Consider the following 26,576-nt stretch of genomic DNA (forward strand, 5'->3'; position numbering starts at 1 on the left):
CTCACTCTTTGTAAGGTAAACATGCTTTCAGTATGAGGCCTCGTCTGCGTCTTCATTTCCCACCGTTGGTTCTGACATTTTTCATCTGTTTCTTTCTTTGTTTGCTACGACTGCTAATGCTAAAGGTAACCCGTCCCGCCGCTGAGATCGAGTATGGTCACGTGACCAGACTGCACGGCTGCGTCTGATTGGTGGAACACAGTCAGGTGGTAGAGCCTTTGGTGGAAGTCTCTCTCCCTGCCAGAATAAAACATTAAAATGAGGCGTACGCGGGGGGATAAAAATAATGAGGCGTAGAATACCAAAGAGGTAAGAAGAAAAGTAACCAGCTCATTGTAGCCTAATGTAGCGAGTAAGAGGACAGTTTCTGCTGCACACATCTACTCAAGGAAAAGTAAAAAGTATAGAGATTTAAAACTACTCCTAGAAGTGTAATGTTTTCAAAAACCTACTCAAGTAAATGTAATGGAGTAAATGTAACTCGTTGGGGTAACTCCTGGTGTAAAAGCTGTCTATGCTTACCTTAAGATAATTTATAGCTCCAAAGGCCGCATGGTGCGGGTAAATATTTGCCCCTTTGCCTCGTCTTTCTGCAGAAGTTTGACCAAAAGATGTGTCACTTTCTGGAAATCGCTGCAGAATGTAAAGAGCGTCGGCCCTTCACCCCTCCTCCCTTTACCTCTTATGGTAAGATTAATACCAGGCAGGTGAAATATAACGTCGTTTAATTAAGCCCAAGCCACCAAGATTCATGGACTAATTTCTTTGTCTGACAGTGCAAATGAAGGTTCAAAGGGGTCCAAGGCGAAAGAGGAGACATCCTTGACTGGCTGTTAGGGGAATAATAAATGTGGGCGTGCATACGGGATAACGGTTTCACCCTTAAAGACCTCTATAAATGGTTCCTACATAACGTCACTGCAGTTGGATGTGGAGGAACTGTTGCTGGAAGCCGGCTGGTGGTGAGTTCGGACACAATGCTGTTTCCTTAAAGGGGAAATATTCGGAATGAGCACCAAAAAAAAGTCGTTTGACGAGTAAAACTGACGGCAAATGATCGGATTTCGATGACGTCATCCCATTAGCGTGTAGAAAGCTTCCTGTAAGCCCCGGATAACAACAACACGGCAGCTCTGAGCTAACAGTGCAACAGTACATGTTCATTCATTCATTGGTCTTAAAGTTTTGATGAAGTAAAGACGGATAAAGCCTTATTTAGAGGCTGTATCGTCTCTGGATCTAAATCCATACGTTGCCTTTCAGGGAAATGTTTGAAATCGGCACTAAAAAAAGTCTTTTGACGAGTAAAACTGACAGCAAATGATCAGATTTCTTTGCAGTAGTGTAGAAAGTACAGTAGAAAGCTTCCTAAAAGCCCCCCCGATAGCCCCGGGTAACAACAACACGGCAGCTCTGAGCTAACGGTGCAACAGTACGCACAAATCTGGATAGAATTATTCTAAAGAGGCTGTAGATTCATTAAAACCTTTTCTGGGATTTGTGAAAACTTTTTCTGATTTGTGAAAATGCAGAGCAGGGCCATTTTACTGATTATTTATTTATTTAAAAATATTTTTTTTGTATTCTCATCACCCTAAACTAGGTCCTGTATGGACACTACAATAGTTACACTGCTCAAATCTGGATGGAATTATTCTAAAGAGGGTTCAGAGTCTTTAAAACACATTTTATGTTGGTGCACTACGAGGGTGGGCACTAAAAAAAAAGTCCTTTGACGAGTAAAACTGACGGTAAATGATCGGATTTCTTTGCAGTAGTGTGTAGAAAGCTTCCTATAACAACAACACGGCAGCTCTGAGCTAACAGTGCAACAGTACGCGTTCATTCATTCATTGGTCTTAAAGTATTGGTGAAATAAAGACTTATTTGCCTTTATTTAGAGGCTGTATCGTCTCTGGATCTAAATCCAATCCATACGCCCTTCTGTTGTTGCTCAAAGGAAACGACAGAAAGGCAGCGAGTTGCCCAGGAAAACGGCTTTTATGGTTTGTGTCGTGTCCTGCAGAGTTTTTCTGAATCTTTTGTTGTTTAAAAAAAAAATAAAAAATGCAGCTTGATAGCTTTGGGCTAATCGAAACCTTCCCATATTCTGGAGCTCTGACTCCTCAGAGCCAACAAGAGCCGCGATGTGCACTAGATCACTTTATCGAATTTCTATAGCATTAAAGTCCCCGGGGAGGAGGTGAGGGAGAAATTTAGAGTGGGAGATGCGCCGGAGCTGTGGTGAATAAATAGGTGCTCTCATCAGCTGAACAAGCTCTAATGCGTTTCACTCAATTTAGCCGATGGACTTAGCCCATTGCTGCTTCCTGCGCTGCTATCTGTCACTGGCTCTGCGTCGCGTTCGCCTTGAAGAACAGGCGAGCCGGAGTCGCCTGGCAGCTCCAATCAATACCGTTCACGCTGTGCGAAGGCCTTATCAATTTCCAGCCACTGCCTTGAATAAGGCTTGAAGGAATTTGGCTTTTTCATTAGATACATTTGTTTTTTTCCTCTTCTTCTTCGTCTTCTCTTTTTTTTGAAACTCTGAAAGGTATGTTAAGGAAGTGCCGTTTCATTTGCAGGGAAATCAATTCCCCCCTTTTTTCCTTTCACTCCTGGAACGGCAGCAGTGCAATTACAGCCGAAGAGGTTTCCTCTGCTTTTTCTTTGTTTGTCTCGTCTGGTTGAATGCTAATGTCCACGTAGACCTGGTGGGGGGAGGGGCTTTCACTTATTATTCACAATCATAAAAACTCCTGACTTTTGATCAAAGGTAGCACTACAGTCTACGGATCAAACCTGATCTTTGTCTTTAAAGTGGCATATTTTGGCACTTTGGCCGAGGACGCTCACTCTGAGCGCTCATCTAGAGCTAATATCTTTTATAATTGATCAAGTGATGATACAGTCATACAATAACCGGATTGCACTGTAACTTTTTACTTTTTTACTTTTTACTTTAACTTTTACTATTTTTATTCTCTTGTATATTATTTAGATATCTTATTTTTTGTGTATACAAAGCCAAGAGCTCCTGAACTCAATTTAATTATGCCTGCATAGTGACAATAAAGATTCTTGATCTGTTTAGTGATGGACTGATGATTGTTTATCATGTTTGACAATACAAATAAATGCTGGTTAAGAAATGATAATTACCAGTAGCAATAGCCGATCGTGCTAATTTGAGACGATACAATTTAAAACATTTAGAAGCCACTAAAGTCGCTCTTGGTTTGGTTTGGTAAGCAATAATCATAATGGGTGAGTCAATAGCCACATTCCCACTGTAGGAACCTTCTGCAGTTCCTAGAACCGGGAACTAGGGACCACTGCCCTCAGGAACTAGGGACCACGGCCCTCGGGAACTAGGGACCACGGCCCTCGGGAACTAGGGACCACGGCCCTCGGGAACTAGGGACCACGGCCCTCGGGAACTAGGGACCACGGCCCTCGGGAACTAGAGACCACGGCCCTCGGGAACTAGAGACCACGGCCCTCGGGAACTAGGGACCACTGCCCTCGGGAACTAGGGACCACTGCCCTCGGGAACTAGGGACCACGGCCCTCGGGAACTAGGGACCACGTCCCTCGGGAACTAGGGACCACGTCCCTCAGGAACTAGGGACCACTGCCCTCGGGAACTAGGGACCACGGCCCTCAGGAACTAGGGACCACTGCCCTCGGGAACTAGGGACCACGTCCCTCAGGAACTAGGGACCACGTCCCTCGGGAACTAGGGACCACGTCCCTCGGGAACTAGGGACCACGGCCCTCGGGAACTAGGGACCACGGCCCTCGGGAACTAGGGACCACGGCCCTCGGGAACTAGGGACCACGTCCCTCAGGAACTAGGGACCACTGCCCTCAGGAACTAGGGACCACGGCCCTCGGGAACTAGGGACCACGTCCCTCAGGAACTAGGGACCACTGCCCTCAGGAACTAGGGACCACGTCCCTCAGGAACTAGGGGCCACGTCCCTCAGGAACTAGGGGCCACGGCCCTCGGGAACTAGGGGCCACGGCCCTGATGAACTAGGGACCACTGCCCTCAGGAACTAGAGACCACGTCCCTCAGGAACTAGGGGCCACGGCCCTCGGGAACTAGGGGCCACGGCCCTGATGAACTAGGAACTAGGGACCACAGCCCTTAGGAACTAGGGACCACGGCCCTCGGGAACTAGACACACTCATAACAAACAAAGCGAACATCACGGGCGGCTCTGGCTTCAGATAAACCCTTTTTTATTAAATTTTCAGAGAAACGGCGTCCAACACCTTAGATTTAGTCTCATTCTGATGTTCATTTTACTCCATATCGATGCCCAAAGCTCATCCTGTTCTCCCACTGTGTGTGTGTTGAAGAGGAAATGTATGGGCGGACTAACACTTTGCATTAAGCCATATTTCCCGGGTCTTCTTGGGGCCCAAAGGGGATTACTCTCCACCAATTTAAAAGTTCAATTTGCACCTCTCCGTCAGACTCATTTTACATTATAGCCTGCAGGCTCTCCCACCCAGCCTGGGGAAAATGGAGTTAATAATCCACTTCTTATATTTCCAGTGTGAGAGTGAAAGTTTTGGACGGTTGGGCTAGATTTAGATGGTCGGTTGGCTGTTTGATTAGTTCAGATTATAATCAGAGAGCACAGAGAAAGAAGGAAAATAAACATTTTCTATCACTTATTTCAGTGGGACAATGCCTCATCCAATTAAATTCCCCACATTTCTAAAGGAATTTCTGATATTACATTAGAGCTTTCAGGCAGAATACCGTGCATTTAGTCTCCTTTTTTGGAAAGCAGAATGCACTTTAACTGCAAGTTTTCATGCAAGTTTTCACCGGCTTCCAGTCGGTCACAGAATAGATTTTAAAAGCCTGCTGATGGTTTACAATCTGTGATCTGTTCAGAGAATATAAAGCCAGCAGTGCTCTTAGATCCAAGGACTCAGGTCAGCTGGTCCAGTCCAGAGTCCAGACTAAACATGGAGAAGCAGCATTTAGCTGTTATACTACAAACAAGTGGAACAAACTGCCAGTGGAGATTAAACTTTCACCAAATGGAGACATTTTTAAATCCAGGTTAAAGACATTTCTGTTCTCATCTGTCTATGCATGAAATCTGCACGATATCTTTGAACTTATCTGGACTGTTGCTTGTTTTTAAATTCATTTAAATTATTTTATTTGTTTCTCTTTATATTCTTTTATGTATTTTTAATGCTTCTTCCACTCCCTGCTGCAATGCTTTTATTTTATTTTATTTTATTCAATTCAATTAATTTTTATTTATATAGCGCCAAATACAACAAATGTGATCTCAAGGCACTTAAATAATAAAGTCCAATTCAAGCCAATTGGAATTCAATTCATTGTAATAATTATTTATAAAATAATCCAATTCATTCATATAGAGCCAATAAAAAAATAAATTAAAAAAACTAAAAAATTTGATTTGATTTTGATTACATTGGAGCTTTCAGGCAGAATATCATGCATTTAGTCTCCTTTTTTGGAAATTAGAATGCCCTTTAACTGCATGTTTTCATTGTTATTTTTGATGTGTTGTCTTTTACAGAGGAGCTACGGAAACTCAGCTGGTCTGGAATCCCACGACAGGTCCGACCGATCGCGTGGAAGCTTCTTTCCGTAAGTTTTTCCGCTTTTAAAACACGTAAAACGCAGGCAGACGAACCTGCAACACGGTTAATTTAAAACTCCCACAAGTGGGTGTCATGTTCCCCCCCCCCCTCGCTCCTCTGATTTATAAAGACTGGTAACGGTTCAAACTTCAATGGGGAAAATTAATTGCGAGGCGCACATAATTTATTCATGAGACACACGATGTGTTTACTCATTAAGCCATTGTTGTGGCGTGCAGCTCTTAGTCTGCAGAGAGACGACTGGCTTTTTGAACACCATGACTCTCCCATTAATTACAGCACAATAGTTAATGTGCCGCAGAAAAGAAGTCATTAAAGGTGTGTGCGTGAGCGCCTGTTTGTGCTTTTTTAGTGGTGGGAGGTTACAGAGCGGGGGCTTCAGCTATTACCAGCTGCTTTGTTTGGTGCTCGGCTGAAGTAAAGGCTCATAACTCCGTAAGAAGTCACGAAGCGGTGGACGCGGGGTCGTCCGCACACTCGTGTGGAAGCTAACGTAGCAGAGATAGCACCTCATTAACAGTTTGTTAATGTTTGTGTTGAGTGTGTGCGTGTTTTTAAATGGAAAAAGCCACATTAATAATGTTCTTTTAGCTGATATTCCTCCCCCGAACACATCCACATATCAACTTTTCCAAAAGGACGCCGGGGAGCGACCCACCGACAGCCGGAGGATCGCTCTTCTATCTACCTGCCCCACATTTTGCCTCCCGCGTACACCCATGAATAAATCTGAATATCTCAGCGGTGCGTGCGTGTAGAATTAACACCTGTGGTCTTTATGAACAATGTTGGACCGTGTGATGGCATGAATGTCAAATAAGCCGGTAAAAATGCAAAAGTAATGAGTACAACACACAAAAAAGGAATAAATTAAGCGTATAAAGGAACATAACAAACGTTCTTCTGCCTGTGTTGAGCCAGTCGTAGCCCGAAGGGAGGTGGAACACAAAAGTTTAATTACAATTTAGCTAATTGGCACCATTGGTAAACCATATTAGGAGGATTTAAGTCCTCCTGTATCGCTGTGATGCTGAATAAAAGGCTCGTCTTGGGTCTGTTTCCACATTTTAAGCCAATCAGAATGATGCCGCAGCAGATATACGGCCTGGAAACGGGTCTGATTCACATTCCCTCATCGTCTAATGCAGGGATGTCCACATCGGGTCCCTGAGGGCCGCCGTCCTGCAGCTTTTAGATGCATCAGCACATCATTAACAGGTTGCTGCAGAACTTAACAATCTTTTGAAGAGGTCCATTTCATCAGAATCAGGTGTGTTGGAGCAGGGAAACATCTAAAAGCTGCAGGATTGGACATCCCTGATCTACGATTTGCTTTCTGACCAGAAGAGTTTTAATCTCCTGAAAAGTTTGCCCTGTTCTCTGCTGCAGCTCCAAACCTCCCAGCTGTCACGCAGCTGTTTAATAGCTTCTGAAATGGAGTGAAACGTGACTGATGTTGGATGAAAATGCAGAAAACCTCGGTGCAGTTCAGGCTCCTCCCCTGCAGCGTTCACTTCCTGTTTATGGAAGTGAACACTTCCCTTTTAAAACTTTTATTGGAACACTTCTGACTCCGCTCTGCTTCCACGGGAGGGAAGTTGGGTATCTGGAGGCGGTTATGTTGTCCAAATGGACACATTTTCACCTCCTTTCTCAGGATCCCTTTTCTTCACACATCCCACCCTTCCTTTTCCCTCCTTTTTAGCTTTTTAACAGTGACTGCTTAGTCCTTCTCAAATTGATTGATTGATATATATTTTAAATTAAAAAAAAAAAAAAAAAATTTTAATTAAATTTATTTAAATTGATTTTATTTGTACTGTTTTAAATTTTTTTCTTTCATTTTTAAATTTTATTAAATTTTTTTTTAATTTATTTAGTCATTCATTATTATTATTATTATTATTAATAGTATTATTATTTTTTATTAGAATTTGTATTATTGTTGTTGCTAATATACAATCATTGTAAATATTTATAATTTTTTTTAAATGTAATTTAATCTTTTAAAATGTATTTAGTCATTTATTCTTGTTCTTCTTTTTCTTATTCTCATTAGTATTTTTTTTAGAATTTGTATTATTATTGTTGTTGCTAAATACAATTATTGTAAATATTTATAAGTTTTTTGATTACTTGACTAATTTGAATTTCCCCCCATTGGGGGGATGAATAAAATATTTTTCTATTTCTTTTTACTTCTATTCTTCCGGAAGCAGAAGTCACCGTTTTCATCTCTCTGTGTTGTTCTGTTCTCCGTTGTTGTTTACGTTTACAAAGAGGATGCTCTGAACCCACTTCGGTAATCCCACTCGGAGGTTTTCCATCAGACGCCTGCATCGAGCCGCCCGGCGCGGCTTGAATTATCTCCGGGTTAAATCCGAGCTTGGCAGAAACGCTCTCTTTTTTCCCTCACTTTCCCTGCAATTAGAGCAATCTGAAGCTCTCCAGAAACCCGCCTCTACCTCCTCCACAGGTCGCCCGCGGCCTCAGAAACGCACCCCGTCACACATCCCATTATTTAATAAATTACGCCGTCTTATTTCATTTGTTTAAAGAGCACTTGGTGTCCGAGCCCGAAGGAAAAGGGAAGAAATTAAATGGCTTTTCTGCTTTGTGAAAGGATGTCGGCCTGTGGCAAAATGTACATTTGCTAATGGAGCGCGGCTGGTGGATGTGAAGTGTCGGGAGAGGAGAAAACTAACTGGCTGTGGAAATATTGATAAGGCCGAAGGGCCGTGTGAGATACATCAGCGGAGAGACGGATTAAAAGATTATCATGTTTTATTTTCACCCGACAACGTGGCTCATGATTCCATCGTCTGAAAGAAGAGAACATTTGGATTTTATTTCATCTGATGTGGAGTTATGACCAACCTTCTTCACTTTGCTCCATCTTAGAGGCATCTGAAGCCTGTCTTTGCAGTCCGGAAGTTCCCATCTGACTCTTTTGTCATGTTTTTAATGTGTTGTTCCTTAAAGTGATACTCCGGAGTAGATTCAACCTGGGGTCATTTGAACCGTGACATCCAGCCAAGTAGCCCACCCGCAGTTTTTTCGATCTTGGCTGAACATCAGCCGAGTTACTGAGTTATTCCACAGCCCTCATACAATAGAAACTCTCTGGTTATTCCGAATAGCTTCGTACAAGCGCTAACGGACCCTGGCAGTATCTCCAAAATTACCACACTAAAATCACATGCCATGACACCAAACTTCTACAGTAGTACAAATATGGTCTGTACTCACAAAACGATGCATTTGGAAGTTTGTACATAGTCCAGGAGTTTATTATTATCAACACAAGCCTGATAGCTTCTCTGCTGCTAAAGCTGGGTCGACGTCACTTCCTTGATCTGGGAGCTTCAAAGTAAGATGAGGGTTGATCTACTACTGTAGACAACAAAGTATATGCTATATTCTACATGTTTTTTTATGAATTTTTATGTTGTAGAGTTGTGAATTTATTTTATCAATGGAGAAATTGAGCAGCCTTGCTTTGTTGTCTACAGTAGTAGATCAACCCTCATCTTACTTTGAAGCTCCCAGATCAAGGAAGTGACGTCGACGCAGCTTTAGCAGCAGAGAAGCTGAACCAAAGGTGTTCTATCGGGTTGAGGTCAGGTTCTTCCACACCAAACTCACTCCTCCAGGTCTTTATGGACGCTGCTTTGAACAGGACGGGACCATTACATCACATTACGGTCATTCTGCAGACGCTTTTATCCAAAGCGACTTACAATAAGTGTGTTCCACATCGGTAGGCAAAAGAACTTCAGCTCAGAAGAAATCAGAAGTGAATTTCCTTCCAAAACCAAACAGCTGAGAGCAAAACTAGTGCTAGAGTAAGTGCAGTAAGTTGGGTACCGAGACAGATGGGGAAAAGACATTTAAGGAAACAAATAAGTGCGTAAGGAGCTGGGACGAAACAGGTGATGTCCTCAGAGGGCGGATCTGTGTAGAGTTTCCTCCAGAGATGGGAAAAGATGGGCAGCGACTCAGCTGTCCTGATATCAGTCGGAGATCGTTCCACCATCGGGGCGCCAGAACAGAGAAAAGCCGTGACCGTGTAGATCGTGCGCAGGGACCCCTGAGTGACGGGGCAGCCAGGCGCCTGGAGGCCGCAGAGCGAAGCGGTCGGGCGGGGGTGTAGGGCTTTACCACAGCCTGGAGGTATGAAGGAGCTGTTCCTTCCACTGCCCTGTAGGCCAGCACTGAAACTGGATGCTGCAGCTACAGGGAGCCGGTGTAGAGAGCGGAGAAGGGGAGCAGTGTGGGAGAACTCGGGGAGGTTGAACACCAGACGAGCAGCAGCTTTCTGAACCAGCTCCAGGGGTCTGATGGCAGAAGCCGGGGCGCCAGCAAGGAGCGAGTTGCAGTAGTCCAGGCGGGAGATGACGTCCCCAAACTGTTTCCACAGAGCTGGGAGCATGAAATGGTCCAAAATCTCTTGGTTTGCTGAAGCAGTCAGAGTTCCTTTTACTGGAACAAATGACGCTTCCACCAGCTCGCTTCGGCATGTTTCCACCAGCACGCCGTACCTGCAACCGGGTAGACTTTTGGTACCACCTCAGCCCTGGTTCCAAGCGGGCCGAAGCGTTACTAAAACGTGACGTCAGCCGACTGCCTTCCACTGATTGGGCGATGAGCGTCGTCACTGGAAGCGTCATAGCGCGGATAATAAAAGCTAGCGTTAGCAACCGTTAGCTTACCTCCAAACGTCGTCTTTTTGAAGCTCGTAACAAAACTCTCCGGTACTTTTCAATACTGTTTTGTCTGGCGGCCAGGAGTCTTCTCTGGCTCTCTTCTCTTGCCTTCTGTGCGGCAAAAAGCCACAGGGTGAGCAGCAACACGCGCAGCCGTGTTACCACCACCGCCCACGTCCAGGAGGCGCGAAGTGTGATGGAAACACAACCAAACCGAGCCGAAGCGAGCTGGTGGAAAAGCGCCATAAGAGGCCGAGCCCAGCTCCGGAACAACAACCCCACACCATGATCCCCCCTCCACCAAACTTTACACTTTGGCACAACGCAGCCAGATGAGCACCGTTCCCATGGCAACCGCCAAACCCAGATTCCTCAAACAGATCTCCAGATGGAGAAGCGTGATTGGTCCCTCCAGAGAGTGCGTCTCCGCTGCTCTGGAGTCCGGCGGTGGCGTGCTTTACACCGCTGCATCCGACGCTTTGCATTGGGATGTGTGGCTTGGATGCAGTTGCCATGGAAACCCATTCCATGAAGCTCTCTACGCACTGTTCCTGAGCTAATCTGAAGGCCACGTGAAGGTTGGAGGTCTGTAGCGACCGACTCTGCAGAAAGTCGGCGACCTCTGACCCCGGATTGAATACTTTTGGTGACATCGTGTAGAACCAGACAACTGAACAACTTTTACGTGATTAAAGAGCAACTTTGCTTCCTTCCATTCAAGCGAAGGAAGCAAAGTTTACCTCGAGTTCAGCTTGTTTTTGCTCACAGCGGGACGGTTTCCAGTCCACTTCCACAGTAACCTCTTCCTGCTAAGTGAAAGTCAATTTAGTGAGACCCACGAAGAAAAGCCACTTCATTTAAAGTCCCCGAATGGATTCCCCGAGCATATTTCCCATGTTGCTCCGGAGTTTTTGGAAGTGAAGCGTCCCTGAGAGGCCGAGCAGATTGAAGCAGCGAAGAATGAAGAGATGAGGTGCACGCGGGCTGATTAAGAGGAGCGGGAGGAAGCACATTTAGCACGGCTGGCAGGAGCTGTCACGCACCTTCATGCTCCGCTCTGTCGTCCAGCCTCGTCTTTTTAAAGTCTCCTCTCGCCCTTTTTAAGCAGCGAAACGCACCTTTGTGACGGGGTTTTCGTGCCGTCCGCTTTGTTTTGTTGCCGTTTCGTCGGGCAGTAATGCAGCTGCAGTGTGACTGACCTCCACTAAGCTGGCCATTAACCTTCAACGTGCGCGCTCTTTTGGCAGCGTGCGCTGCTTTGTAGCTGCTTTGTGTTTGCACATGGAGCTCTCTCTGTGATGAATGTGCTGACAGGGACAGAAAAATGAGTAATTAGAGGTGTGCTTGGATGCCCTGACAAACAAATGACAGCGAATGGATTTGGGAGTTGGGCAAATGTCTTTCTTTAATCTTTTAAAGTTTGTTTGGGTAATAGTTCTCCAGATTTCTGGAGCTTTTCTGCTTTTTACACTCATTATAACTCTGCTATCTGTGTTGATGGCTAATTCAGTTGATGCGAGTATTTATCCACCATGTGGTGATTTTATGTGTTGAAAATGCATGAATTAAGGCAACAAATCGAGCCTTTTTTTACTTTAATTTTGCACCAAAGACGATTTGAGGTTTTTCTTTGGACGTTTTCTGCTTTTTTCCTCATTTTCAGGCCAGTTTTTCTTCATTAAGCCACTTAACTCTGAGCTATGAACCATTCAGGCAGGAAAAAGGCTCCTAACTAAAGGGATGAACCAGTGTTGTGTCCAACTTAGCAAAGAAGCCGTTTTAAACTGGATCTTTAGGCACTTTGTTCCCAGCAGCCTGTCACACATTCTCCTCCAGTGAATGTGAAAAACAGGACTTTATATCAGGAAACAGGAATAAAATTCCCTCAGATTTGGAGTCAGACGAGCAACAAAATTTTTTTTTTTACATTAATTTACTCAAATAGTGGCCTAAAATGAACAGAAACAGACATTTAATTATAATTTCTTGTATAACAATTAATATCCAACTAAATATGTATGATTGTGACAGCCATATTAAGTATTTTATGTGGTTTTTGAAGCATTTTGGTCATGAGACGCCTCTTATTTCTTTATATTTTGCATCCGAGCAGCTTAAGTGATCTTCAGCAATAGTTTCAACACTTTCTGAAGTTCTTTCAACGTTTTTCTTTGGACATTTTCTGCTTTTTTCCTCATTTTCAGTCCAGTTTTTTCTTCATTAAACCACTTAACTCTGAGCTATGAACCATTCAGGCAGGAGAAAGGCTTCTTTCTCTCCTTTCTTTCTCCCGACTTCTGTTGGACCTCGTCTGGGGGAAAAAAATGAAAGAAAAAAGACCAAAAAACGATAAAGCAGAAACTTCTTATTGATCGTTTCGCTGTGTTTTGTGTTCGCTCGGTGGCCATAAAACAAAAAACGGAGACAGAACTGCACAGAGATATAAAAGCAAAGCTTTTTAAGGCGTGTTGGATGCGTTCAGAGTGACGGGGACGCCACAGAAGCCGGTCCAAACAGATCTGCTGACATGTTTCTGAACGGCGTCCAAGTTTAAATGCTGTGTTTTAATTAAAAGTGATGACAGTAACGGACTGACTAATGGTGGGAGCATCTGTCTGCTGAAAGTTTCCCTCTTTCTGAGGTTGAAAAGCTAGTTTTCGCTGCCATGTTTCAGTGTGAATAAGAAGATTAAAAACATAAAGTCCAGCTGCTCAGGGTCACATGATTGTGCTCCTGGAGTTGAGTCCTCAGGATGGAGCTTTGCTTCCCTGATGAATCAAACAGAACATGCAATGCTAGATTAACTTAATTGATTTAAAGCGTTTGTCATCTAAATGGCCGATGATAGTGATTTACTGCCACGTTCGCCCCCGGGCAGATGTTTGTCTTCTACCCAGACATAAATATAAACCGATAGATGGTTAGATCTGTGCGTTTGTGTGCATTCGAGCAGCCGCTGACATCACTGCAGGACAGATTGTTCTTCTTCTGCACGGCTCATCGGTTTAACAAAGCTAACAGAAACGGGGCTAAATGTGATGCTAGCTTTCCCAGGGTCGTGGGAGGCCGAGTTTTCTACTTCTCTCCTTTCATTTTATATATTATACCCTTTACATCTAATTTTAATGATTCATTTAGTTATTTTTGTTATTATTGTGTGCTATTACACCCTTTACATCTAATTTGAAAGATTCATTTAGTTATTTTTGTTCTTATTGTGTGCGATTACACCCTTTACATCTAATTTTGATGATTAATTTAGTTGTTTTTGTTCTTATTGTGTGATATTACACCCTTTACATCTAATTTTGATGATTAATTTAGTTGTTTTTGTTCTTATTGTGCGATATTACACCCTTTACATCTAATTTTGATGATTAATTTAGTTGTTTTTGTTCTTATTGTGTGATATTACACCCTTTACATCTAATTTTAATGATTAATTTAGTTGTTTTTGTTCTTATTGTGTGCTATTACACCCTTTACATCTAATTTTGATGATTAATTTAGTTGTTTTTGTTCTTATTGTGCGATATTACACCCTTTACATCTAATTTTGATGATTAATTTAGTTGTTTTTGTTCTTATTGTGTGATATTACACCCTTTACATCTAATTTTAATGATTAATTTAGTTGTTTTTGTTCTTATTGTGTGCTATTACACCCTTTACATCTAATTTTAATGATTAATTTAGTTGTTTTTGTTCTTATTGTGTGCTATTACACCCTTTACATCTAATTTTGATGATTAATTTAGTTGTTTTTGTTCTTATTGTGAGCTATTACACCCTTTACATCTAATTTTGATGATTAATTTAGTTGTTTTTGTTCTTATTGTGGGATATTACACCCTTTACGTCTAATTTTAATGATTAATTTAGTTGTTTTTGTTCTTATTGTGTGATATTACACCCTTTACGTCTAATTTTGATGATTAATTTAGTTGTTTTTGTTCTTATTGTGTGATATTACACCCTTTACGTCTAATTTTAATGATTAATTTAGTTGTTTTTGTTCTTATTGTGTGATATTACACCCTTTACGTCGAATTTTGATGATTCATTTAGTTGTTTTTGTTCTTATTGTGTGATATTACACCCTTTACGTCTAATTTTGATGATTAATTTAGTTGTTTTTGTTCTTATTGTGTGATATTACACCCTTTACATCTAATTCGAATGATTAATTTAGTTGTTTTTGTTCTTATTGTGTGATATTACACCCTTTACATCTAATTTTGATGATTAATTTAGTTGTTTTTGTTCTTATTGTGTGCTATTACACCCTTTACATCTAATTTTGATGATTAATTTAGTTGTTTTTGTTCTTATTGTGCGATATTACACCCTTTACATCTAATTTTGATGATTAATTTAGTTGTTTTTGTTCTTATTGTGTGATATTACACCCTTTACATCTAATTTTAAAGATTAATTTAGTTATTTTTGTTCTTATTGTGTGCTATTACACCCTTTACATCTAATTTTGATGATTAATTTAGTTATTTTTGTTCTTATTGTGTGATATTACACCCTTTACGTCTAATTTTAATGATTAATTTAGTTGTTTTTGTTCTTATTGTGTGATATTACACCCTTTACATCTAATTTTGATGATTAATTTAGTTGTTTTTGTTCTTATTGTGTGATATTACACCCTTTACATCTAATTTTAATGATTAATTTAGTTGTTTTTGTTCTTATTGTGTGATATTACACCCTTTACATCTAATTTTGATGATTAATTTAGTTGTTTTTGTTCTTATTGTGTGATATTACACCCTTTACATCTAATTTTAATGATTAATTTAGTTGTTTTTGTTCCTATTGTGCGATATTACACCCTTTACATCTAATTTTAATGATTAATTTAGTAGTTTTTGTTCTTAGTACAGGGTTAGGGGTTTTAAAAGGCATCACAGTCGGGCTTTTTTCTACATGTATGATGCTGCTCTGCCGTCACATCCCACTTTGCTCAGTCGGGTCATAACCTGCTCTTATACTCCCAACTTCCATTTGGAAGAATGTTTTAAATGAATAAAAACAGCAAAGCAAAGCAGCCTTTTTACCACAGGGACAAGTTTTCAGGGTTCAGTTTTGAAACTTTAAAGTCATTGAATATTTCAGAGCCCGGCTCTGGCTTTTAACAGACTTTTTAATTGTTTGTGGAGCTGCTCGGACGTGGCTTTTTCCCCCCCGGCTGCGTCAGGCTGACTGCACATCGAGGATGAACTCTTTCACAAGTGCATTCTCACATTATCCGTCTGACACTTACACACCGAGGCAGCAGAAAGCTTTACAGGCGGCTCCATTCAGTCCCTGGTGGTGGACTCTGGCTTGCGATGGGTTTAAAAAAGGGTTTAAAAGCAGATTTCAGGAGTAAAAAAGGCTCATTAAAAACCACTGACATAGGAAAACTAACAGACAGACGACATGAAACGCTGTGGTTTCATTGGAGAGACGGCCTGACTGAATTAATGAGTCCCACGTGGAGCCACCAGATACAATGAGACAGGTGCTTTCTTTACTCTCAAACCAGGAAAAATGAGTAAATATTGGTTGTATTTTACTAAATCTTTGAAATTTCTTCTGAAAAATGTGAATAAACAGCAAGAATTCACTTCAGTAACTTCACAATTGTTGCAAAACAATAAAAACAAAATTAATTTTGGAGACTGTGAAGGAAAAAAGACCACACGGAGGTCACCATGCAGCTCTGTGAAATGCTCATTTATCATGTTTGGACACACTTTTACTTTCTTTTAATTAAGTTTTCAAATTACTTGAGGGATTTTGTTCTTCTTGATTTGAAATATACCCCCAAAAAATCAATCATTTTAATGATTAATTTCGTTGTTTTTGTTCTTAATGTGTGATATTACACCCTTTACATCTAATTTTAATGAATAATTTAGTTGTTTTTTGTTCTTATTGTGTGATATTACACCCTTTACATCTAATTTTAATGAATAATTTAGTTGTTTTTTGTTCTAATTGTGTGATATTAAACCCTTTACATCTAATTTTAATGATTAATTTAGTTGTTTTTGTTCCCATTGTGTGATATTACACCCTTTACATCTAATTGTAATGATTAATTTACCTGTTTTTGTTTTTATTCTGTGATATTACACCTTTTACGTCTAATTTTTATGATTAATTTAGTTCTTTAGCCTACTGTTGATTAGCTTAGCATAAAAACTGGAACTTGCCGGTCTGTTCTCTGTCCAAAGACGAGTTGCCAGGCAACAGGCTCTGAAAACTAGCGGAGCATTTTTTATTTCCAGCCTCAACTTTACGACCAAACTCCCACTGCTTCAATCCAGAGCCGACATTCGCATTAATCTGTTGCAGTATGATGTGAAACACAAGCGTGTGAAACAGGAAGATAAAATTAGAAATGGAATTATTCTTCTCTTTTGTCTCTGGGCTTTAATGTGTTCCTCCGTCTCTCTCCTCCAGGGTTACCTGCCAGCCAACGCCGAGAGGAGAGAGAGCGTCCTACAGAGGAAGAGACAAGAATACTTCGGCTTCATCCAGCAGTACTACGACTCCCGCAATGACGAAAACCACCAAGACACATACAGACAGGTATATGCTCACGGTTAACGGTTAAGTTTTAGCAGAATTAAAGCAGCAGTTCAGGTTACTGGAAGCGGATATCTGGCCAAAAAAAGGCCTGAGTGTGGACTACCAGCTTCAAAAAGCAGCTTAAATGTGTTTTCCTCTTTCTCTTTGTTTATCCATCAGTCATTCCCCCCCCGTGCACGCTCTTTCACATTCGTTTGAAGCCGATCAGGAGCATCTAAGTGGGCCACATTTCTCAGATTCCGTCCAAATTTCCCGTAGATCTCCTCCTCACTGTGCCAGTAAGCTGGCAAACTTTGTTCTGATGATTGTTTGGATCGCGTCTTGGAGACTCGTTCTGGATGAAGCAGCGATTTTTAGCACATTCATTCATTTATTTATATTTTGCCATGTGGCTCATGATGAGTTTGGCCCTGAAACGACTGCATTGGTGTGTTTCCTCGTGGTGGCTGTTTCTGTTTCTGATGGTCCATCCCGTCTCCGTTGTTGGTAGGGATGTATACCGAGCACCAGAATCTGACCTGGGTACCGTTAAGATTCTGGACAAAAGATACTGTTATCGGTTCTTTTTTATTTTGTAAAAGTCTGTTGCTTTCTGCTGCGGAACCGGAAAAGAAAGAAATTGGCGGATCCACCAAACATGGGCTGTGTTCGAAACCGCATACTACATACTGCATACTACATACTGCATACTACATACTGCATACTACATACTGCATACTGCATACTACATACTGCATACTGCATACTGCATACTACATACTGCATACTACATACTGCATACTACATACTGCATACTGCATACTACATACTGCATACTACATACTGCATACTACATACTGCATACTGCATACTGCATACTACATACTGCATACTACATACTGCATACTGCATACTACATACTACATACTGCATACTACATACTGCATACTGCATACTACATACTGCATACTGCATACTACATACTGCATACTACATACTGCATACTGCATACTACATACTACATACTGCATACTACATACTGCATACTGCATACTACATACTGCATACTACATACTGCATACTACATACTGCATACTGCATACTACATACTGCATACTGCATACTACATACTACATACTGCATACTACATACTGCATACTACATACTGCATACTGCATACTACATACTACATACTGCATACTACATACTACATACTACATACTGCATACTGCATACTACATACTGCATACTACATACTGCATACTGCATACTACATACTACATACTGCATACTGCATACTACATACTGCATACTGCATACTACATACTGCATACTGCATACTACATACTACATACTGCATACTACATACTACATACTTCCATACTGCATACTGCATACTACATACTGCATACTACATACTGCATACTGCATACTACATACTGCATACTGCATACTACATACTGCATACTACATACTGCATACTGCATACTACATACTGCATACTACATACTGCATACTACATACTGCATACTACATACTGCATACTGCATACTACATACTGCATACTACATACTGCATCGATCAGACAGTATGCAGAGCGTTTACCCACAATGCATTTCGCTCCTGCCCGAGCCGAAATCAGCCGGCCTGAAGCTGATATCTCTTAAGCTCTAAACTCTGTAAACTTTAGCAACATTTGAAACATTTTCAGGTGAGAAAGTAGTCGTTTAGATCCCCAACGTGTTGAAAACCTGACAAAATACCGGCTATTTACAATTTTGTTCCCACGAATAAAACATAATATAGAACAGAAAGTTCTCAGAAGCGTTGAATTGTAAGAATAGCTTCTGTTCTGCTGGGAATAAAAACACCCACTGAATCTTTAAACTAGCATCGATAAATATCGGTATCGATTAAAATCATAACGATTCACATCCCTGGTTGTTGGTCCTATATTCTGTCCGTCCGTCACGTTTCATGTTTGCCCCTAACCTTCCGACGGAGCCAGATTTTTAAACTCCAGCTGAAGTTTTCCTTCATGAAAGGAAATCTTTAACACATCTTTGTTTTTTGGTGTTTCGTCTAACATTTATCAGAAGATCTGGCGGCTTTAGTTCGGCTAGTAAAGCGTCTTTAAACATTAAGCCGCAGTTTGTAGCTCTGTGTGTTTTATGTATAGATCTGGGTCATTGCTGCTTTGCTTTTTTATGAATAGGGAAGCTAGTTTCATCATGATGTGCACCACCGTTCCTCAGCTGCTCTCCTGTGGTTGCTCACAAAGAGCTTCATCCATCAGTGCTTTTTTTTTTTAAATCATCCGCCACCCGTCCCTCAACTTTACTGTGTTACATTAAGTCTGATCACTGGGAAGTGCTGCTCCTGCTCCTTCGGTTTGGTGTTTACTCCACTCTTTATATAATGCTCGGTCTAAATAGTCCGAGTTCATCATCCTCTAAACTAAAAGATGAACTTTTGTTGATCCTCAACCCCCGTGAGATGAGTTTCTCTCAGCCGTGCTCAGAGAGAATCACAAGAAGCCTGAAGAATCTCATTTATTTCTGAGTCCTTCAGGCTCTCGGGTTGATTGTCACGATTGGAACGAAGACGTTTTTACCTTCTAAGTGGAAACACTGACGTTTTTCCCACTCAGCAGCAGAGGTGAAGACCTGCCCACACAGGACAATCTGTTGTCTAACAGCTGTTCTCACTGTGTGATATTACACCCTTTACGTCTAATTTTAATTATTAATTTAGTTGTTTTTGTTGTCATTGTGTGATATTACACCCTTTACGTCTAATTTTAATGATTAATTTAGTTTTTTTTTCTCATTGTGTGATATTACACCCTTTACATCTAATTATAATGATTAATTTAGTTGTTTTTTGTTCTAATTGTGATATAACATCCTTTACGTCTAATTCGAATGATTAATTTAGTTGTTTTTGTTCTTATTGTGTGATATTACACCCTTTACATCTAATTTTAATGATTAATTTAGTTATTTTTGTTCGCATTGTGTGATATTACACCCTTTACGTCTAATTTTAATGATTAAGTTGTTTTTTGTTCTTATTGTGTGATATTAGAGAATCACATTTTTCCTATTCAACAGCAGAGGTGGAGACTTGCCCAAACTGGACAATCAGGGGTTGTGTTACTGCTGTTGTTTGAACGCCTGAATTTTGAGCAGAAGTGGGTAGAGTAGCCAAAAATAGTACTCAAGTAAAAGTACTGTTACTTCAGAATAATATGACTCAAGTAAAAGTAAAAAATAATCCAAATAAAGTAAAGAGAGTAAAAAAGTGTTTGGTGAAAAAACTACTCGAGTACTGAGTAACTGTTGAGTAACGTCTGATTTATTTGTTAACACAAGCATTCAATCAGACAGACAAAAATACTAAATAATCATCTTTAGGCAAATTAGAGTTCATCCAATTGATAAAATAAATTAAAATGAATTAATTAATTACAAAATAGCTTAAATTAAAATAATCCAGGTAAATTCAAGAACTTCAATAAATAATAAAAGAGACTTAGGAAATGTTTAAAACATATGTAACCCATATGTAACCTAAAAAACAAACATTCACCTATCCATGGGGGGAAAAACGAGTTTAGGAAACTTACCGCTACATGTTTCCTCAAGTTAGATGTTGAGTTTCTGCTGAAATGTGCGTTTGTTTTGGTTGACACAGAAGACACATAATGTAGCTGCTGTTTCTCACTCTTTGTAAGGTAAACATGCTTTCAGTATGAGGCCTCGTCTGCGTCTTCATTTCCCACCGTTGGTTCTGACATTTTTCATCTGTTTCTGTGTTTGTTTGCTACGACTGCTAATGCTAAAGCTAACCCGTCCCGCCGCTGAGATCGAGTACGGTCACGTGACCAGACTGCACGGCTGCGTCTGATTGGTGGAACACAGTCAGGTGGTAGAGCCTTTGGCGGAAGTCTCTCTCTCTGTCAGAATAAAACATTAAAATGAGGCGTACGCGGGGGGATAAAAATAATGAGGCGTAGAATACCAAAGAGGTAAGAAGAGAAGTAACCAGCTCATTGTAGCCTAATGTAGCGGAGTAAGAGGACAGTTTCTGCTGCACACATCTACTCAAGGAAAAGTAAAAAGTATAGGGATTTAAAACTACTCCTGGAAGTAAATGTAACTCGTTACTACCCACCTCTGCTTATAAGTGTAAATGTGTGTTTTTGTGCATGCGTGAGGGTTTAACACGTTTTTCTTCCATGTTGCTGTCAGATCCACATAGATATTCCTAGGATGAGTCCTGAATCTTTGGTGCTGCAGCCAAAGGTGACAGAGGTAAGGCGTTTGTCTGTCTGTACGACGCTCACAGACAGTTTCAGCCCTGCAACTCGTCCGGCTCCCTTCTGACGTATATCTGTCCGCCTGCTGTGTTGTTCACCTGCGGGTCAGACGCTCTGAAATGGTGGAAACGTGGTCTCACAAACGCAGAGACCACGGATGCCGTCCATTTCAGAGAACCGACACCCCAGCCTGAGTTCAATCAAGGACGCGGATCCACTAACTGTTGCTGCTGCCCTCCTGTTTCTGTCTGTGAAGGCCAGATCGTTGCTAACCTGCCCGTTGCTTCCATGTTTGTCTTTTTTTTCTCTCTCTTTCTCTCTCTGCAGATTCACATTGACATACCGAGAACTAATCCTCTTATTCCCCTCTTTCAACAAGCTTCTGTCCAAGAGGTGAGACCCCTCCTGTCGCACACACACCACCTGCCCAAGCAGGTTTTTTTAACACATTTTAAACCTCAAAAATGTCTAAAATCAGCCGAAATTGATTCAATTAAAGTGTTGTGGAGACACAAAACGATGTAAAGCTGTTTGCCTTGGCGCCTGAAATGCTTTGGCACACTGTATGATCTGGCATGTGTGCACGAGTACAAATTAAGAGCACACATGGAACAATGACTAACTCCGACGGGCACGTATGGGAACAGACATCCCCAAACTGTCACTCTGCATGGTTGGCACTCTGGTGTCGCTTTGTTCTGCTTTGTTTGTGCTTCTGAATGCATTTATTTGTCCCACTCGAGTGCTGGGCTCGGGCCTGTGTCTGTAAAAGTATAATATCAGCAGCAATGAGAGCACTTAATAGAATACATGTGACATTCTCTGGTCAAAACACCCACAGCAGCTCCCTTTCCAACTGAATTTACCAAAATATAGGCGTTAGCCCCGGTTCGCTTTGCTGTTTTTCTTCCATTGAACCCACGGATGTCGATAAAAGACCTTTGGAGAAGGTCACACCCTGATTGGGCGGCTTCTCCCGTTTGTATGTGAGGATACGTGCGCTCTTTGGAGTCTGGACTTCTGACTCGGATAAAGGCCTCAGTATGCTTCTCCGTCTTTCGTTCTCCGTCAGGATGTTGGATGCTCGCCTCGTCTCCTGAAGCCTCTCTCCTCGTCTCCTGAATCCGCTCGCCTCGTCTCCTGAATCCGCTCGCCTCGTCTCCTGAATCCGCTCGCTTTGTCTCCTGAATCCGCTCGCCTCGTCTCCTGAATCCGCTCGCTTCGTCTCCTGAATCCGCTCGCCTCGTCTCCTGAAGCCGCTCGCCTCGTCTCCTGAAGCCGCTCGCTTCGTCTCCTGAATCCTTTCGCTTCGTCTCCCGAAGCCTCTCGCCTCGTCTCCTGAAGCCTCTCGCATCGTCTCCTAAAGCCGCTCGCCTCGCCTCCTGAATCCGCTCGCTTCGTCTCCTGAAGCCTCTCGCCTCGTCTCCTGAAGCCTCTCGCATCGTCTCCTAAAGCCGCTCGCTTCGTCTCCTGAATCCCGTCGCTTCGTCTCCTGAATCCGCTCGCTTCGTCTCCTGAAGCCTCTCGCATCGTCTCCTGAATCCTCTCGCTTCGTCTCCTGAAGCCGCTCGCTTCGTCTCCTGAAGCCGCTCGCTTCGTCTACTGAATCTGCTCGCCTCGTCTCCTGAATCCGCTCGCTTCGTCTCCTGAATCCCCTCGCTTCGTCTCCTGAATCCGCTCGCTTCGTCTCCTGAAGCCTCTCGCATCGTCTCCTAAAGCCGCTCGCTTCGTCTCCTGAAGCCTCTCGCATCGTCTCCTAAAGCCGCTCGCTTCGTCTCCTGAAGCCTCTCGCTTCGTCTCCTGAAGCCGCTCGCTTCGTCTACTGAATCTGCTCGCCTCGTCTCCTGAAGCCTCTCGCTTCGTCTCCTGAATCCCCTCGCTTCGTCTCCTGAATCCCCTCGCTTCGTCTCCTGAATCCCCTCGCTTCGTCTCCTGAAGCCTCTCGCATCGTCTCTTAAAGCCGCTCGCTTCGTCTCCTGAATCCTCTCGCTTCGTCTCCTGAAGCCGCTCGCTTCGTCTCCTGAAGCCTCTCGCTTCGTCTCCTGAAGCCTCTCGCTTCGTCTCCTGAATCCTCTCGCTTCTTCTCCTGAATCCTCTCGCTTCGTCTCCTGAATCCTCTCGCTTCGTCTCCTGAATCCTATCGCTTCGTCTCCTGAATCCTATCGCTTCGTCTCCTGAATCCTATCGCTTCGTCTCCTGAATCCTATCGCTTCGTCTCCTGAATCCGCTCGCTTCGTCTCCTGAATCCTCTCGCCTAAAATCGCCATAAATCAGCCTTTAAGTTCCATATCACTTCCCCTTTAATTCTTTGCAGGTTCCTGCGTTGTTTAAATTCAACTTGAAGTCTAAATGGCGCCTCATTTGCTCCATATTTGTCGCCATTTTCGATTAATTTATCAGCTAATTTAGAGCTTGAGTCGGTCGAGGCTCGGCCCAACTTTTCGATAAGGAGTTTTCTTTTCTTGTAATAATTTCCTCTCCACCTTTTCTTAGAGATTAGCGTTATCTCGGCCTTTGGGGTCTCGAGCTAATGGGATGAAGCCACAGCTGTTTGACACGGGAGACGCTTTGAAAGCTGATTTCCTGTTCTGCAGATGCACCGCGTTGTTACAAGTGTCTGAGGTTAATGAGATTAGACGAAGCTGCCGTTAAACGTGGAGAAAACGCCCTTTGAACTCGATGTGTCTGCGTATAAACGTGCTGTGAAATAAGCATGAAAAGGAAAGTCACCAGCAGCTCTCTCCCCGTTTGACGGATGTGTTTTTGATAAGGAAACGCACTGGAAAAAATGCCCCTCCAAAAATAAGTAAAATAACAACAAATAAAAGACGTTTTTGCTTGAAATAAGCAAAAAAATCTGCCAATGGAACGAGTGAAAATCGGCTTGTCAAGATTTCTTGAAATAAAATGTGATATTTAGGACTTTTGAGATAAAAGTGATCTTGAAATTAGCTTAAAAACCTCTTCAAATGTAAAAAAAAAAGCTTGTTTCATATGAAATCCGACTCAAAACAATTTGTTTTCAAGACTTTTTCACTTAACAAGATATTCCAGATGTATTGTATTAAAACAAGTCCCTATATCTGGCTGAAATGGTGCTTGTTAGGCAGTTGTGTCTTATATTAAGTGTAATGAGATATTTGGACTAGAAATGAGACAAATATACTTGGTAAGACTTTGATTTTTTTCCAGTGCAGGAGCCAGGTAAGAGAAGGACGGAGCAGAAATCCCTCCCACTGTCCGACATTACCATGGCTGTGTTTATACGCTCTAAAACAATGAATTATGAGCTTATTTAGAAAGTGACAGAGCCATCGAACATCCTTAAAAACAAAAAACAAGACAAAGCCTGATGGGTGTGGTACATCAACGAGGGTCTGTGGGCATTTGCACAGCAGGAAAAACAAGCTGAGCGTCAGATCGTCTTTAATTCAGCGGGGCTGACAGCATTAAACAACCACCAATAACGAAGATGGAAGGAGGTGGAGAGGAGGGAGGAGACGGACCGCTCAAAGCAGAACCAAAGAATCTGCTGCCCTGGAATTCCATTCGATGGTTCGACCAATTTAATATAAAGGATGAAACGGCTCTGATTCCACCTTCGTATTTTAGCGCTTGGGAGGAAATCTTGGCCTCAAATGAGCCGATTTTCTTGTGTTGAGAAGATCACGGTCACATTTATTTATATAGCACCTTACAACAACCTGGGTATATAAATAAATAACAATAAAATCCAATAGATGCATTTAACAAAGAAATTCAGCAAGAGATAAAAACTATTTACACACACAGACACAGCATTTGTTTCACCCAGGTCTGAAAGCCTGGGAGAAAAGGTGGGTTTTAAGAGATGTTTTAAACATTTCCAGAGTTTCTGATGAGCGGTAACCATGGTAACCCATTCCAAAGTTTAGGGGCAAACACTGCAAAAGCTACTGAGAGTTGGTGGGGAAAAATGCAGATTCCACTGCTGTCTGTCCATTTCCTTAGCTTAGCGTGTATGCTAGTAGTGGAATTTGTTGAATTTTATTTAACTAATTTGATTTATTTACATAAATAAATAACAATAAAATTCAACAGATTCAATTCAGTTTTATTTATATAGCGCCAAATACAACGAATGTCATCTCAAGGCACTTAAATAATAAAGTCCAATTCAAGCCAATTGGAATTCAATTCATAGTAATCATAATTATTTATAAAATACAAAAAGCTCGATGGTCTTTAGTTTTTTAGCCTGTATTTAGGCACATCCAGGTAAAGTTTGTTTGCTGACCGTTTAAAATGTTAAAAACAAACATCAGGATCTTAAAATCAATTCTGAAGCGGACAGGAAGAAAGTGCAGAGGCCAGAGCCGGGGTTATATGTTCCCGTCTCTTTGGACCTGTTAAAAGTTAAAAGTTAAGTTGCAATAATCCAGTCTGGAAAAAATAAATCCAATCCAATTTTATTTATAAAGCACTTTACAACAACCTCAGTTGACCAAAGTGCTGTACAGAAAAAATAAAAACAAAAAACTAATTAAAAGAATAAAATACAATAAATAAAATAAATTAAAACATACAACAGCAATATAATTTAAAACAATAATAATACTACTAGAATAAAAAAATAATAATAATTAATTAAAAAATAATAATAAAATAAAGTAATAAATAAAAGCATGAATCACCTTCTCCAGGTCACTAGGAGAGACGAAGGTTTACCCTGGCCAGGAGTCTTAGCTGGAAAAAGGCACTTTTGACTACAGATCCAACTCGCCTGTCGAATTTAAAAAGATTTACAAATTTAGAAAGAAAATGCGACGCGGCGTGAAACTCCCCGTGAGCGTTTAAGTTAAAGGGAGACGATTAAGGCGCCGGGGCTGCTGCACACAGCTGAAATGCATTATTTTTTTTAAAAGAGTGAATGTGAAATTATTGTAATCTGCGTAACTTTACCTTTAACCAGCTCGGCATGCCTGAACGCTTCTGATTCTGGTGCTTTTTCCTCACCTCACTCACTAAAAACTCCCACTTTTTCAATCCGTCCTGTGATTCAGAGTTTCCCCTAAAAAGTTCTGCTTTTTACCCTCATGGCTTGTTTTTTTTTTTGAGGACTTTTCGCCCGCTAATTAAAGAATTTGAAGTCGTGGTGAACTCCAAGCCAACGACAAATATATCTAATTATATCTAATTAGATATATTTGTAATTAGATATACAAATGTATCTAATATTTGCATTAATATTTTTAATTAAAAATATTACATTTTTAATTTATACTAAATTTTTATATTTAATATAGAAAGTTTAATTTAAATATTGATAAATT

At 41.4% G+C, this 26,576-nt stretch overlaps 1 protein-coding gene across 4 annotated transcripts in view; it reads left to right on the forward strand.

The window, feature by feature from the left end:
- Positions 1-26,576, forward strand: part of tbc1d22a (TBC1 domain family, member 22a) — a 172,811-nt gene that overhangs the window by 29,445 nt on the left and 116,790 nt on the right. For 2 of the 4 annotated variants that reach the window (XM_075471316.1, XM_075471319.1), the window contains exons 6-8: positions 5,583-5,653; positions 16,836-16,964; positions 21,197-21,259. In XM_075471316.1, coding sequence (XP_075327431.1) covers positions 5,583-5,653; positions 16,836-16,964; positions 21,197-21,259 — 263 coding nt within the window. Of the gene's footprint in view, positions 1-5,582; positions 5,654-16,835; positions 16,965-21,196; positions 21,260-21,591; positions 21,658-26,576 lie in introns of all 4 variants that reach the window. The other 2 variants (XM_075471315.1, XM_075471317.1) reach the window with 1 other exon arrangement.

Source organism: Odontesthes bonariensis, chromosome 8 (assembly GCF_027942865.1).
Source record: "Odontesthes bonariensis isolate fOdoBon6 chromosome 8, fOdoBon6.hap1, whole genome shotgun sequence".
Classification (NCBI taxonomy): Eukaryota; Metazoa; Chordata; class Actinopteri; order Atheriniformes; family Atherinopsidae; genus Odontesthes; species Odontesthes bonariensis.